The 15,931-nt window shown below is 49.0% G+C and overlaps 1 protein-coding gene across 1 annotated transcript in view; it reads right to left on the minus strand.

Moving 5' to 3' along the window:
* Positions 1-15,931, minus strand: part of Pcnx2 (pecanex 2) — a 149,321-nt gene that overhangs the window by 28,081 nt on the left and 105,309 nt on the right. The window contains exons 23-25 of the mRNA XM_087900604.1: positions 14,029-14,156; positions 3,848-3,906; positions 354-569 (exon numbers count right to left, since the gene is read on the minus strand). Coding sequence (XP_087756730.1) covers positions 354-569; positions 3,848-3,906; positions 14,029-14,156 — 403 coding nt within the window. The remainder of the gene's footprint in view (positions 1-353; positions 570-3,847; positions 3,907-14,028; positions 14,157-15,931) is intronic.

Genomic DNA, 15,931 nt, shown 5'->3' on the forward strand with positions numbered 1-15,931 from the left:
GCCTAACACCCTGAGTTCCAGTGCTGCCTCAGCTGCACGGTCCACCGCCTAACACCCCGAGTTCCAGTGCTGCCTCAGCTGCACGGTCCACCGCCTAACACCCCGAGTTCCAGTGCTGCCTCAGCTGCACGGTCCACCGCCTAACACCCCGAGTTCCAGTGCTGCCTCAGCTGCACGCTCCTTCACCTAACACCCCGAGTTCCAGTGCTGCCTCAGCTGCACGGTCCTCCACCTAACACACCGAGTTCCAGCACTGCCGCAACTGCATGGTCCTATGCCAACACCCCGAGTTCTAGCACTCCCTCAACCGTACGATCCTCCGCCTAACACTCTGCAAGCACGGTGACCCCTACCTCGGAACTCTAGTCCTCGAAGTTGAAAGGTGACGAGACCGTTCCCAATCTCGATCAGGTGGACGAAGGCATTGAGGTCATCCGAAGCCAAAATGAAGCAGTCACCGGAGCTGTAGTTGCCCCAACGGCCAAGCACCAGGTCTCCACAGAGCGACTCCTGCAGGGTCCGTGTCAGGTGCTCATAGAAGATGGAGTTGAGATTGTTGTCATCGCTCCCTGAAGGCAGGCGGAAAGGAGAGTGGTGAGGGTTTTACCCGGAAGCAATAAGCTATCTTATGCTCAGATCCTGAAACAGAGAGCTACCCTTTGAAAGTAAGAGTTTTCACGTTTACAAAAGTGCCTGCTTCCCATCTATTTTGGCGGACTATCCTGAGACCTCCTAGGCCGTCCCTCTAGATCCTGCGGTAACTTCATACAGATGCATTACTGTCTAAGTGCAAATTACTTATACAATCCTGTGTTAAACTCAGCTCAACACTCTGACCTTGGGGGCTGGCTGTGCCTGCCGTGCAAAAATGAGGACCCGAGTTCATTCTCTAGGACACATGTTTTAAAAGAGGCAACCATAATGACAGGCACTTGGAATCCCAACACTAGGGAAGGAGAGAGAGAGAGAGAAAGAGAGACAGAGAGAGAGAGAGAGAGAGAGAGAGAGAGAGAGAGAGAGAGAGGTGTGATCCTCCGGCCGGGCACCCTAGTCCTCCGTTGAGCTAGCTCCAGGCCACTGATGGACCTCTATTCAAAACACAAGGCAGATGCTCCTGCTGAATGACACTCAAGGTTGACCACTTGGCTCCACAAACACATGACACATCTACATGGGCATGTATGCACACACACACACATACACACACATTTGGGCTCTAGGTCTGTACCTTAATTCTCTACCTAACATTTCCTGTCTCAAATGCTCCACAGCTTCCATGCGCACAGAAAGGACTTTGGGACTGTCTCAGTGTGCACAATCATGCATAAAACAACCGCAAATGAAACCAACTTCTCATTGCTTTCCAGTAAACACTTGGGCCTGCGCCTGGGTCCACCATTCCCACGGCGGCTGCCCATTTGTGTGCCCCCCAGCAGGGACTGAGAGTGTGGGTTCTAAACCCTGACCAAGGCTTGATTCTGTCAGGGGCTGCCCATTGGTTAAGATTTAACACTCAGTTGGATGGATGGTGAGAGCCAAGGAAAAGGAAGAATGTTGGGAGGAGATGGAGCCAGGATGCCACACTTCCCAGTGGGAGGCCAGGGCTGAGTATGGCCGTGGTGGGGGGCATTTCCTTGCCAGGTTCTGATGGCAGCTCTCCCTCTCTGGGGTGTCTCAAGAAGAGAGCTACAAGCTTTTCAAGAAAAGACTGGACAAACTGGGAAATCCTTCTGGTAAATGCTTTGATCAGAGATCAAAGAAGGACTGGTAAGACCAAAGAGAAACTCCAGGACCTTGTGTCCTAGAGAACGAACTGTGGTCCTCAGAAACCTCTGCAAAGCCAGGCAGACATGGCGTCTCACTGGAGGAAAGGCCTAGAAGCAAAATTCAAGACTTCTGTGTGTTGTCTACCAGAGAGGAGTCAGTTCTATGAAGTAGAGGCTACAATGTGACCTGAGTGCCCCTAATCTGCATCGTTGGAACACAGAGCACAAGGCTGGCCTCAGCCTGGAGACATCCCAGAAAGGTTATACAGGGAAGAGGACCAGGTTGTTGCTAGGAGACTCCTGGGGGGCAACTATCAGATACAGAGCAGTTGGCAGGGTGCTGGAGCTAAGCCGAGATATTGGTAAGCTGCTAAGACTGGCAGAGGAAACTGCTGGTAAGGTGTTGGCTCGCACTCCTCCACATTCGAGCCTGCTGGTCTGCTCTTAGGACACTAACTAAACATCACCCTTGGTTCCCTGCACTTTTAAAGAAGAGACCTGAGAGAGAGAATTAGCCCTTTCTTACTGTGCGCACTCTTCTGTACTTTAATACAATAACTGAGAGTGGAAATTTGGCCCAGAACATCTTAGCACACACTGACCACACATCTGTATAATTAGGGAAAATGAGACATTTGTGGTTAGCGGAATGCAGGATGGACTTCTGAGACTGTCCATGTGCCTGATGTAATGATCCTGCTGTGTCACCGAGTCCCACGGCTGCATGCCAGAGACATTCCCATCTCCCCTCCAATCCCTAGACACTGATGGAAAGTCCCACAAATAACAGGCCTGACTCTCCAGGGGCTTCCAGGCTTTAAGCTCTGACTTTATACTAATTGCGTTTATGCAGTCCCAGTATAGATGGTCCCAATAACGATGGTTTCATTTGAGGATGTTGGATGCATTTGGTGGTTGCTTCCCAGGTTTCGTGTCTGATCTTTGGGGGCTTGTGTCTTGCGGTCTGAGGCTAGGGTGATACTGGGCAGTGGTGGCCAGATGCACCTTCAGGTCAGCTCTGTGATCACAGATCCCAGGAGGGCGAAAGTGACATCCTGGGGTGGGTTATGCTACCAAATAGGAATGGGGCGTGGGTGAGAGGCACCGCAAGCATCTTCAAGTTGCATCCAAGTATCGGCATTGTCATAGATAGCCAGCATGGACACAGGACACTATTCTTCCTAGAGGTAGAGAGAGAGGCCTGAGCCTGAACAAATGTCCAGCTTCACTCAAATCACACTTTAAATCGACATTCTGATAAGAGGAAGAAAGAGACAAATGACTAAAAAATGAGAACACCTATAGGAAGAAAAAAGTTGACTCTCCCAGTAGATTACTCCACAGCGTAATGTCGACCAAGGTTTCTGATGATCTCTTGATGCTCAATCCTACAGTGGTTCATCCATATAAATGTCAACACAGGGCCATGTTTTTGTTTTTGTTTTTGTTTTTAAAGATGAGACCCCACTATGTCACCTAGGCTGGTCTGAAGTTTCTGGTCCTTCTGCACCTGTTTCCTGGATGCTGGGGTTACAGGCATGTGCCACCATTCCCAACTCAACTCAACTGGTCCTAAGAGGCCAGTCCTAAGGTTTAGAGTCTGCTTGATGTCTACCATACACAAACAATTTAAAATGTCTTCATGGGGTAACTGGATACAGTCACTAACCAACCCCAAATGATGGAAGGCTATTTCCGAAGAAACTAAGGAGGAACTGATGAGCGTACTTGCCCGGGTATGCACTGTGGGCAATGCATTTACCAAGACATGCCTTGACTCTGCCATGAGCACACAGAACACACTGAACACCTTCCATTGGAATCTATCTGCACAACAAAGAAACACAAGGTTTAAAGAGAATAGGAAAAGCAGGGCTGGAGAGATGGCTCAGTGAGTAAGAGCACTGGCTGCTCTTCCAGAGGACCAGGGTTCAATTCCCAACACCAACAGGGCAGCTCACAACTGTCTGCAGCTCCAGTTCCAGAGGATCCGACACTCTCACACAGACGCGCATGCAGGCAAAACACTAATGCTTATAAAATATAAATAAATAATTTTTTAAAAAAGAAAAAGCACTTACCTGGGTCCCTTTCCATCTGCACAGCCAATCTTGTGTTGGAATTATCCACACGCCTTGTACTAGAAGGGGCCACAGGAAGTAAAAGGTCAATGGTTAGATCTCTACCCATTACGAAGCTGGTGGACCGAACAGGTGTGAGGTGGGGGCATGCAGGGTGCTTACAGGGGAAAAGGGACATGGCCACTGAAAAGCTCTTCCCTCTCAGAATTAAAAAGATATATGTTTTATTATCATCATCTCTCCTCTTCTCTCTCTCTCTCTCTCTCTCTCTCTCTCTCTCTCTGTGTGTGTGTGTGTGTGTGTGTGTGTGTGTGTATGTGCACGCCATGGCTCTCCTGTGGAGGCCAGAGAAAGGACACCTTGCAGGCGTCTGTGCTCTCCCTCCACGATGTGTGTGATCAAACTCAGGTCACCAAACTTGGCAGCAGCCACCCACTGAGAATCCCACCAGCCCATTTCGGTGTTCACACAAAGTATCTGTGATTCCAGTTGGTTCTAGAAAATGCCTGTGGGTAGTCGGCCTCTCGGCCGCAAACTTCTACAAGTCAGGGGCATACTTATGGGTTTTTCTTTGGTTGAGCCATTAGAACAACTCTTACAGACTTAGGAAAGGGCCAGAATTTCTGCAGCCCTGGCAAGAAGGGGTCACCAGAACAGGGTCCACCCTGACAGTGCATCTTGGTTCAGGGCTCCTAAACAGCATTGGTGATGGCCAGCCTTATTTCTGAGAGACAACAGTAGGGACTGGGCTTCATTCTGTTACCACTCAGCAAATCTGTCCAAGTAACTTCTGCGTAGATCAGTGGTTCTCAACCTCTCTGATGCTGTGACTCCTTAATATAGTCCCTCATATTGTGGTGACACCCCCAGCGCAAAATTATTTTCATTGCTATTTCATAACTGTAATTCTGTTATTATTATGAATCATAATGTAAATATCTGATATGCAGGATATCTGATATGCAACCCCCAATGGAGTCACAACACACAGGTTGAGAACCTCTGTCATTGCTGCTTGCCCTACCAGCACCCCTGAGACAATGCTTGCCATTCAGGCCACATGCCTCAAGGCCCCTGAATGTCAGCGTGTGCTCTACTTGGACAGCCTGTGTCTGAGGAGACGTCTTTGCATTTCAGACACAGAGTACCAGCCTCATCAGCCTTTAAATGGCAGAGGTTGGCAGGAAGACAAAACTGATGATGCTTGTCTGTGTTAAACATGGCGATTTCACATTGTTAAGTCCACCTCACCAACATTAAGAAAGGCTTTTTGTCAAAACACAACAGCATGAACACCACATTATACACGGGGTCCCACTGGCACTTCTGAAGGATTTCTTACTATGGTATCTCCTAGGAGAAGCAGCTGTGTGTGCATGCATGTGTGTATGCATGTGTGCATGTATGTGTATATGTGTATGCATGTGTGCGTGTGTGCGTGTGTCTGCAGGTACAGAAGATAATCTAGGCTGTTGGTCCTCGAGAGCCTTTCGGCTTTTGTTTGAGTTGGGGTCTTTCATTGGCCTGCAACTTCATCTCACGAGCCAGGCTACCTGACCCATCAGCTTTCAAGAGTCTGCCTGTCCCTGCTTCCCATCCTGCTGTCGGGATCCCAGGCTCACACCGCTGGTATTTTGTACGGGTTCTGGAGATCTAAACTCAATCCTGATGCCTTCAGGACAGGTGCTTTACTGGCTGAGCCATTTGCCAAGCCCTTCCGGCTGCCCCTGATGCTTCACACTTGACTTCGATTTAAAGGCATTAACGCATTGCGCAGTGTGACCTGACCAACAATGAGCGTTTGTCAGGGATGTCATTGGAATGCAGACATCTTGGCTGAACCTGCCTCCCAGGGATTGGAACTGATTACAAGAATACTAGGATGGGATTATATTTGAATCAATGAAATGGCTCACCTTCAGAAGAAAAAAAAATCAAAAGCATCATTTGCTTCCGTGTCCACCTTAGACATTCACCAGCCATCTAGTTAGGGTTCAGTGTGAACCTGATGGTTGATTCCACAGAAGGGCTGCAGGCAATGGCTCTGTGAACGCACTCAAAAGGCATGAATCTCAGCACACTGCTCCATCCCGCGTCAGCTTCCCTCCCAAACAGCCTCACGGCATCTCTCAAAACAGCAGAGCCCAGGGCAACAGAAGACCAAGCAAACAACAGAATCCTTCATAATGAAGGTTGAGGTCCCATGTCTGCATACTGAATCCCTAAACGGAATTTTAATTTCACCTTAAGACCTAGGACAAATGGAATTTCCAGCTGCAGAATAAACAATTTTTAACATGGGACTGAGCCAAAAGAAAGTCAATTATCCCTCTCTTTAGGGAATTTAGACACTTTCTGAAGCTCCGTCCACTGCAATGCTGTCTTTCCAAAGGTGACAGCCTTTTTGGAACAGAGAAAGCTCACTAAGTCCTCATGAACTCTGCCAGGCCACGGTACCCCAGGCCTAGGGCATCTCCCTCTCAGAAGGGAAGCCTCCAGTGCTCTATAATCCGAGTTCTCCTCCAGTGAGGTCTGCCTGGAACCTTGGTGCTCACGACTGAGAGGTGCTAATTACCTCTGTAATTGGATTCCTGCCTGAACCATCCCATCGCACACCATCCAATCTGTTGCTTCCATCTCACCCTCCCCCATCTCTGGGAAGCAGGCTGGTCAGCTGGGCACGCACCTGTGGATGGGATATCGTTTCCAAAACTTGCCCTATGAAGTCACTGTGTCCTGTGGGCAATGCCAACCTGGAGATCTGGGTCGGTGCCTTGAACAGGCCTCTAAGAGGTCTCTCCAGAGAAACTGACCTGTTGGGAGGTAACTCTTCCTATATCAGCACGGCATGCAGGGACAGAGCTGGCCTCCTCCTGACAATCCTGTCCCACCTCAATCTATCTCCTAAGCCAGCCACCTGTTCTTTCACAGGGTTCGGAATGTGTACCTTACATAGTTTGACAGTAATTTACTTTGCTGAAACTATTTCATGGTCACTTTGCCAGCACACACTGGTTGTTCCTGGGAAACCCCTCCCATTTGTTACGCTGCTCCTGACTGGAGTAAGACAGACAGCATTTGTCCCTGTGGTTAGGAATGAACGGCCCTTCTAGCCCTGGTCTGACTGCAACATTGTTGATTCAAAGTCCACATTTGGACTCCGATGACTCTAATGTGGTTCTATTTCACTTCATTTCTCTGCAGGCTTTTTTTTTTTTTAAAAAAAAAAACAAACTTCCTTTTGCACGCTTGGTTTGGAATTTTTGTTTACTGAACTTGTACGGGGTACAGAGGGGAGAGTCACCTCATCTGTCTTATCCCTAGTTGTCTGTTGTCTGAAAGAGCAAATCAGGACATCGGAGACCCTCCGGAGTGAGGCTCAAAGAGACACACGACTATCACTATGGTCTTCAAGATGCAAGCTGAGTATTCTCGCCAGTATGGGACTGACCAGCTGACCCTGGGGGCGGGAGCTATGCTAGGGAGAGACGTGGCCGCGATGTCACCACACAGGGGCATCTGGGGAAAGTTTGTTCCCCACTTTTATTTAATTTCCAGTAAGACTCCTACAATCTTAAAATATTCCACAAACCCATATATTCACGGAGAACAAAGAGCTGCGATATATAATAACTACCTGAAGAGACGATATTCTGCAACTCAGTTGCACAGATAAAGATCTAGACTGTTTTTTTTTTATAACGTTTTGAAAATATTAGAAGGAAATTTACTTCAAATTTGGTGTTTCAGATACTAAAACAGGTCATGTCGGCTCTCAGCTACAGGAGCAGAGGGTCAAAGGTCAACACAAGGCTAGTATATCCCTTCCTCCCAGCTGTCCTGTGCCTCCCAGGATCCACTTGGCTTGCCCCCCACAATGGTTCCCTGACCAGAATGGGGGTGAACAGTCCTTGAAAACTACAACACGGAAGCCTGCCTTACAGCACGCAGAACCACCCCTCAGAGGAGGTTGCTTGACATTTTAAATTGTTCGACCCAGACAATTCTACTTAAAAACATTATTAGGTTTATTCAGTTAGTCTATGCATATGCGGAGTTCAACTCATAGGAGTCAGCTCTCTTCTTCTTCCACGTGAGTCCGGGGATCCAACTCAGGTCATCAGGCCTGGTAGCAAGAATCTTCCCCTGCCCAGCTATTTCCCTGGGCTCCAAAGAATTATCCTTAAAACCTTCAAAGAATTTCCTCTTCTCCAAACCTCAGAGTAAACATAGTTTTCTCATAAAGACCCCCTGTCTGCTGCAAACTGTGCTCTGCGGATCCAAAACTCTGAAACAGGTAGCAGCGATTCTCGAACATCGCTGGCCGTGGCACCCAGCACTCCACTCAGCCGCCTCGGTGCTGTTGGGCAGCATCTCCCTAACTCTCGTGATGGTGGTGGTTCTACTACTGATCGTTTTTCACTTGGAAACCGTGAATGGAGGCTGGAGAGATGCTCAGAAGTTAAGAGTGCATACCACCCTTGCAGAAGGTCCAGGTTCAGTTCCCAGCACCCACACCAGGGGGCTCAAAACTGCCTGCAGTTCCACATTCCAGGGGATCCTGGCTTTCTGGCCTCAGCAGGCACCTGTGCTCACAGGCACACACCCATACACAGATTGTGTGTGTGTGTGCGGACGTGCACACACACACACACACACACAGATGCAGATATATATATATATATATATATATATATATATATATATATATATGAGAACTAAATCATGGAAAGCCACGAAGGAGGATGGATCTGTGAGCATCATCAAGATCAGAGAGGAAGCCCTGGCAGCAAGCCACTCTTGGGGATCATCAGGGTCCCTGCGGAGGGGAGATGGGGGACAGAATGTTTCCAAAGTGACAAGACCAAGAAAAAGAGTGTTTTCTAATGCCCACATGATAGCTAAGTCCACGAATAAGATTACCAGTGAGTACGAATGAGCTGCCAGAGCATTCTGAGAAGTAAGCTGGGATACAAAGCCCAAGCCCATGTCAACCCAGCCCTCCACTTGTCTTTTCCACAGCTCTCTCTGGTCCTAACAAAAAGAATGACAGTGCCCAGCAGTGTCCTGCATGATCACGGGAGTCTTGGCTCCCCCGACGCCTGATGGGGGCACTTTGGTTAGCAGTACTTGGTGCGGGAGAATTATCTGTATTCTGTCAATCATGTATTTTAATAAAACGCTGATTGGCCAGGCAGGAAGTATAGGTGGGTCAACCAGACAGGAAGTAGAGGCAGGGCAATGAGAATAGAATAAGGCTATGGAGGAGGAAGGTTCCTCAGCCACTCCTGTGCAGACCACCGAAGAGGCAGCATGTAACTTGCCCAGCTGAGAAAGGTACGGAGCCATTATGGCTAACATAGATGAGAATAATGGGTTAATATAAGTTATAAGAGTTAACAAGAAGCCTGACCTAATGAGCCAATCAGCTTTATAACTTATAGAGATCTCTGTGTGGTTGATTTTCCTTGGGGTATGCCAGCTCTGGGGTACTGGGCGGGACAGAAACCCCAACAAGCCGACCTCATCATGTTACAAGTACTAAGAGTTCTAGGCCTTGGGGAGTCCTTAGTGTACCTGGGGCATGTCCAGTGAGCCTCTTGTCCTGTGTAGATTTAAGCCAAGGACAAGAGGTAAGTGTAGCTTTAAAAGCTTGCATTTTAAGGTTGAAGGTGTAACTCAGTTGGTAAAGTGCTTGCTTTGGAAACTCAAGGACCTAAGTTCACTCCCCAGAATGAATCCACATTTCAAAAAGCCAGGTCTACATACCCACACACGTAAACTCTCTCTCTCTCTCTCTCTCTCTCTCTCTCTCTCTCTCTCTCTCTTCCTGACTTATCCTGTGCCTCTCTTTGCTTGGCATTGACCAGTCTCCTGTCCTCTCCAAGGCTGCAACACTAGAGAAGCCGAGGTCTCTGCTCTCCCCGGGTGCCATGCCATAGAACAGACCTCCTCGGCAGTTGCCCCAGACTTCGGTCTCTTTCAGCCATCCATTGCCTTGAGTCCCTCCTGAGACCCAGTAACCTGGTGCCCTTGACGAGCCAGCAGTCCCAGACGGCTGGAGAGCAAGTGGGCACGCAGGGCTCTACACCAGCCCCATGCATGGCCCGCTTCACGACTCTGCATTTTTCAGGCACTTTTGTCCCTCAGCAAAATGGAGCTGAATTCCAAGAAAACCACACACCGTAACACAAAGGGTGGTAAGGCCAGAGCAGTCACAGGAGAAACCCAACACATTGCTTTCTTCCGAAAAATAGCTACAGTTACTCATTGCCAAGCCTTGGGTGTCAATCCTGGCCCCTGGGGACTGTGCAAGAGCTTTCTCATGGGTCAGCAGAACGGCAGGGCCAGGCCAAGCTCGTCACTTTGCTCAATCAGACACAGACCTGGGAGTACAGGCAAAGAGAATCCAGGGCCTGGAAAGAGACGAACAAACATTTCCCCAGACCTGAGAAACGGTTTCCCTCAAGTCTGGTTTGGTGAGCCACTGGGTCAAACCGGAATTATCTACAAGACCATGAGTGGGGGATTTTAGGGCCATGGGTGACTCAAAGGCAGCTGTGTCACCAAAAAGCCCACCCTGGTATGAGAGAGCTGCATCCCTGGGTAGAGCGTGCAGGCAGCCCCCCTGGGAGACTCCTCTCCTCAGCAATAATTCTTACAACACCTTGGCAACCCCCTCCCCTTTCACAGGTGTGTGCAGTTACTGGGCACTTCTGGAACAGAAAAGAAAGGGTGGGGATAGGAATCTCTCCAATTATTCTTTTAAGAAAAAGTGTGCCAGAATTTCTTAGTGTAGCCCCTTTCACACTCCTCAGAGAGTCCCTCAGTGTTTCTGAGGGTCTTCAGGACCACACCTCTGTTCTTGTGCCTCTCTTCTTAGAAGTGGAGCTGCTGAGAACCTAGGCAGGGGGCACAAGGAAGATTTGGGCATTCTTTTCAGAACAGGGACAGATGAAGTAGCAAGCTGAGGACTCACTGAGACCTTGCACTGAGGTCTCCCACTGTGTTCTTCAGCAACCTGAGGACAGGCTCTTGGTTTTTCATGCTATTACGAGAATCACAGGTTTGACAGCTCAGCATTAGGGGCTGTCCGCATGATCTGGGGTGAATTACCCAGCACCGGCCTATCTGAGGATCTCAATGAAGCTCAGAGCCAACATCTGCCCAGAGCTCTCCCACTGCTGTGGGAGCCTGCAGGATGCTTCAGATCTCCCCTGAAGTGAGGCAATCAGACAGAGGAGACACCTCTCCCTCCAGATACACCCTTCTTGTGACCAAAGCTGCCTGGGACAAATACTTTAACTGGAAATTGCTGAGGGATTAGTGCGTGCATGTGCAAATGCTTGTGTAAAAGAACACTCTGCGTGTTCTATGTGCATGTGTGTCTTCTATAAATGTGTATGTATATGCATGTATGTACATATGTTCTCTCTGTGTGCTCTGTGTGTATGCTCTCTCTGTATGCATGTGTTTATGTGTGTGCTCAGAGTATGTGTATATTCTATATGTGTGTCCTCTGAGTCTGTACTGTATTTGTGTGTGCACGGTTCATATGTATGTGGTTGTGGTCGTGTGTTCTAGGTATGGTCTCTGTGTGTTGGGAGGGAGAGGAAGGGAGAGAAAGAGAGAGGGGTGAGAGACCTTGGAACACAGGGAAAGTGTTCAGGGACCAGAAGAAGGGCAGATTTGGGCTAATATTCTCGGCAGTTCACTGGTTCTATAGCCTTATGTAAGCCATGTGTTTTGTACAGGTTTCGTGGTTTGCTCTATTGAATGAGGAAACTGAGACGGCACAGAGTGGCTGTCAGGGCTGAGATGACGCTGTTAGACATGAGAAGAGGACCAGTAAACATGGAAAGTGAAGTAACTGTCTTCACTTCCCCTGCACCTGTTATTACCAATGACAGATCCGGGGCTGGCCACCCAAGTCTGGCAACGCTGTCACAGCAATGGGACACCTCATCACATAGCTCCATGACCTGTACCTCAGCCATAATGACAACCAAGAGGGAAAGGTGTCATTATTTGTCTAAGAACCTTGTAAATGGGGCCGCTAGAATTGTGGAGTCATGGGACTAGAGGTTGGAGTATGCAAGTCCTTCCCTGCATCCCCTTAAAAGGACACAGATGCACTGTACCCTCAGCCCCAAGGCTGTCTTGTCTGTACTTCAGAAAAGAATCAAGGCTTGGTGGCACAGGCATGCAGTGGAAATGCGTGGGGAGCCTGGAGCGGGAGGATCATAGCAGAACCCAGGGTGGGCTAAGACACTATCTCAAAAATGAACAGGGAAGGAAGGAATAAAAGGAAGGAAGGAAAAGAGGGAGGGAGGGAAGGAAGAAAGGAAGGAAGGAAGGAAGGAAAGGTTAAGCTTTCCCCGGCTTCACCTGAACCTGCACCTAAACTCATGGAAAGTGTGTGCTCGGTCAGGCAAACACCTCTCCTCTCAGCCTTGAGTGGGAATGGACTCTCTGCAGAGTGGCCACACTAGCCTCTCCGGGGATCCCAGTAGCTTGGGTTCACATAATGTTTAACGTGTACTGACAGGCTAACTTGTTTTCTCCTTGCTTGAGTTGATGAGATAGATCCCATGGTCACTTGCATCTAACAGATAAGAGAGGAGGGGGCTGAGGCTGCTAGAATTGAAGGTCTGGAGCCCAAGGCAGTGCTTACTACGCATACCCCGCTGCTTGCATCAGGAGGCATGCTTGTGCTCAGATCACCTCACAGCAGAAACTGAGAGCCAGGGTCTGCTACCTTCAGGCACAAAACAAAGTACCAAAGTTCTGCTGGGTGTGAGCACAGCACAGAGGAGCAAGGTCTCTGCTCAGGGAAGACGGCCTGGCTCACAGCTCTCCTCTCCTGACAGACCACAACCCTCCCGGACGGTTCACTAAGAGGCCTTTGAAACTATGCAGCAGGGACGAGGGAAGCAGAGAGTCCGAAGAGTGTTTGCCTCGTATGCATGAGGCCCTGGCTCTGGTTTTACACGTTACATAAAGAGGGTGCGTGCCTGCAGTCCCAGTGCCAGCAAGGTAGAGGCAGGAGGATGGTCAGAAATTCAAGGTCATCTTTAGCTACATAAGGGTTTTGAGACAAGTCTAGGAACACATTAGACCCAGTCTTGTAAAAAACAAAAACAAAAACACCCCTCCCCCGATTCTCAATAAGTCATTGTGCCCATATTGGTTTTGCCCTTAATGAAGGGTGGTAGAGTGGACTTTGAATTCCAACCCCACTATCAGAAAATAACAATGAAATACACCATTCCACCACTGCCCCCTGGAGAAACTGGTGGCAGGTCCAGATAGTCAAGGAAAACGTGAGTAAATGTGTCCTACAGGTTCGGTGATGCACTGTCTATGCAGAGCTGTGGTGAGAGGCTTGGCCTGTGCATCGCGTAGCTGAGTTTCCAATGCTCACAGAAGGGACACGGCAAAGCAATCCCGGCACATGCAAGAACGTGGGCCATGACTTGCCCATCACATCCCTTGGGTTAGTCGCTAAGAATTGACTGCTTAACTCTTTCCCTTCATAGCTGGACCTGTAGACCACAGATTCACACTGCACCACAGCAGACCCCTGATTCACAGTGCACCACAGAAGATCCCTGATTCACACTGCACCACAGCAGACCCTTGATTCACACTGCACCACAGAAGATCCCTGTTTCACAATGCACCACAGCAGACCTGGTTCACACTGCACCACAGCAGACCCCTGATTCACACTGCATCACAGCAGATTCCTGATTCACACTGCACCACAGCAGACCCCTGATTCACACTGCACCACAGCAGACCCCTGATTCACACTGCACCACAGAAGATCCCTGGTTCACAATGCACCACAGCAGACCCCTGATTCACACTGCATCACAGCAGATTCCTGATTCACACTGCACCACAGAAGATCCCTGATTCACACTGTACCACAGCAGATCCTTGATTTGCACTGCACCAGCAGTAGATCCCTGATTCACACTGTCCCAGAAGCAGAACCCAATTCACACTCCATTAGCAGCAAACCACATATTCACACTGTGAACTAGGGAATCATGGGAGCCTGGATCAGCTCCACTCTCCAGAGGATATGAACAGTCCAAAACCTCCCAGAGGGGCAGGGAGTAGGTGCTGGGTGTGTGGCGTACAGCGACTTAGCGGTGACGTCAGGTTCTTACTTATAGCTTCTCTCCCAGAACTTCACTGGCCTGACATAGGAAGTGATGAATATGACGCTCCCGAGGAAAGGGCTCAGGGGCGTAGAGAAGATTGAGGTGGCGAACGTCTGGAAGAAAAGCATGGCCGAGTCTGAGAGGGTGGGGTTAAGGCAGAATACGTGCTGTCGTTACCAGAGTTTTAAACGCCGTGTCCATGGATCATGGGGTCACTCATCTGTAACCTGGCACTAGGCAGGGGAACAGAAGTTAAAGGTCATCCCAGTTACAGAGAGAATTCGAGGCCAATCTGGGCTACAAGGAGGCTATCAATGAAGACTCTAACACTGGCTTCTAGCTTCCGTGTGTGTGTGTGTGTGTGTGTGTGTGTGTGTGCATTGAACACACACACACACACACACACACACACACACACTGAAAAGCTGGGCACTCTGGGAAGGAGGGGTAGGATAGAGAAGGGAATGAACAAAGAGACTCTCCATGGGATAGTGATTGTGTAATCAGCTGAACTGTGACTAGGAGCACCAATACAGGCCCAGGAGCAGTGGTCCGCCAAAGCCTCCTTCAGTTCCTACCAAAAGGAAGGGCCCAAAGGTCAGCCTACAAGGCAGATGACCCGTGGAAAGTATTAAAATGGAACCCTCAACACCAATAATTAAGCACTCTATGAAAATCGTTAGAGGCTTAAGGGGATACGGCAAGAGGAAGTTTCCCTCCTCACAATGCGCGTTTAGTGGCGATAATTAGGGAAGGCTGTCTAATTACGGGGAGACGATAGCGGGGCACGGTGTCCACACACGTCCAAAGGGTGTGCTCTTCTCCCTGGAGGCTGGAAGCTCAGAAACCAGTGGAGGTGGCAAGGGGGAAAACGGGCTAGAACTGGAGAAAAAGCAATTTATCCACAGTGCCCTGCTGGCTGGAAAGTTAACTCAATCCCAAAATAGAGCAAATTAGTGGGTTATCGGTGTGGGATGGAGCCCACATTTCTTAATAGGGTGATGAGATAATTAACGCTTAGCAATTACTGGGAATCCAGGCTGAGATTTAGGGGTCTGACACCTTTCTCTGGACCGTTATCTCATGTGGACGCTGGGTGGTAAGAGTCCTGATCTTCATCACTGAACAAGGAGGAAGAGGTCTGCGGAGAAGGAGTTTTGGAGGCAGTGGCCAGCGCAGGGGCGGTTGGAAGGCCTCGTCTTAGCAAAAGGGAGTAAGTGATGTCATGAAAGAACCAGTTTTAGGGAAGAGATAAATGGGATATTCTAAAGCTAGTTGTCAAATATCCTATGTAATATGCATCTTGAGTATCTCCATTTCGTGTGTGTGTGTGTGTGTGCTTGGATGCATTTTCATGTAAAGGCCAGAGCTCAATCTTGACTGGATTTCCCCTGACACAGTCACTACATTTTTGGAGACAGGGGCTCCCGTTGACCTGAAGTTCACCGAGGAGGCTGCTAAGTCCACTGACTAGTGATTTTCAAGAATCTTCCTGCCTCCGGGATCTCTCCGTCATGGAGATTTTAAGCACCCATCAACACATCCAGTCTTGGTTTCCATGAGTGCTAGAAATCTAACTCAGGTCCTCCTGTTTGCAAGGCGAACACTCTACGGAATGAGTTCTTAGCTCTCATGTCTCCATGACATAAGAGAAGGCATCTACAAATGAAAGCACTTGGCTTTAAGCCATGCGGCATGCTGGCTAATATGATTCTCTGGGGGATTGGCTGAGTAATCAACACAGGATTTGGCATGAACCCAACAGACAGGCACCCAAGCCATGGAGCCACAAGAAATCACTGGAACCCATGCTTACCTATCGAGTACAGATATTAACAGGAAGCTCTACCAGTCATGAAAGGCTGGGAAGCTGAGCGTCCCACTTTAAGCTGCCACTGTGGTTCCTCAA

This window comes from Myodes glareolus, chromosome 22 (assembly GCF_982192425.1).
Source record: "Myodes glareolus chromosome 22, mMyoGla1.1, whole genome shotgun sequence".
Classification (NCBI taxonomy): domain Eukaryota; kingdom Metazoa; phylum Chordata; class Mammalia; order Rodentia; family Cricetidae; genus Myodes; species Myodes glareolus.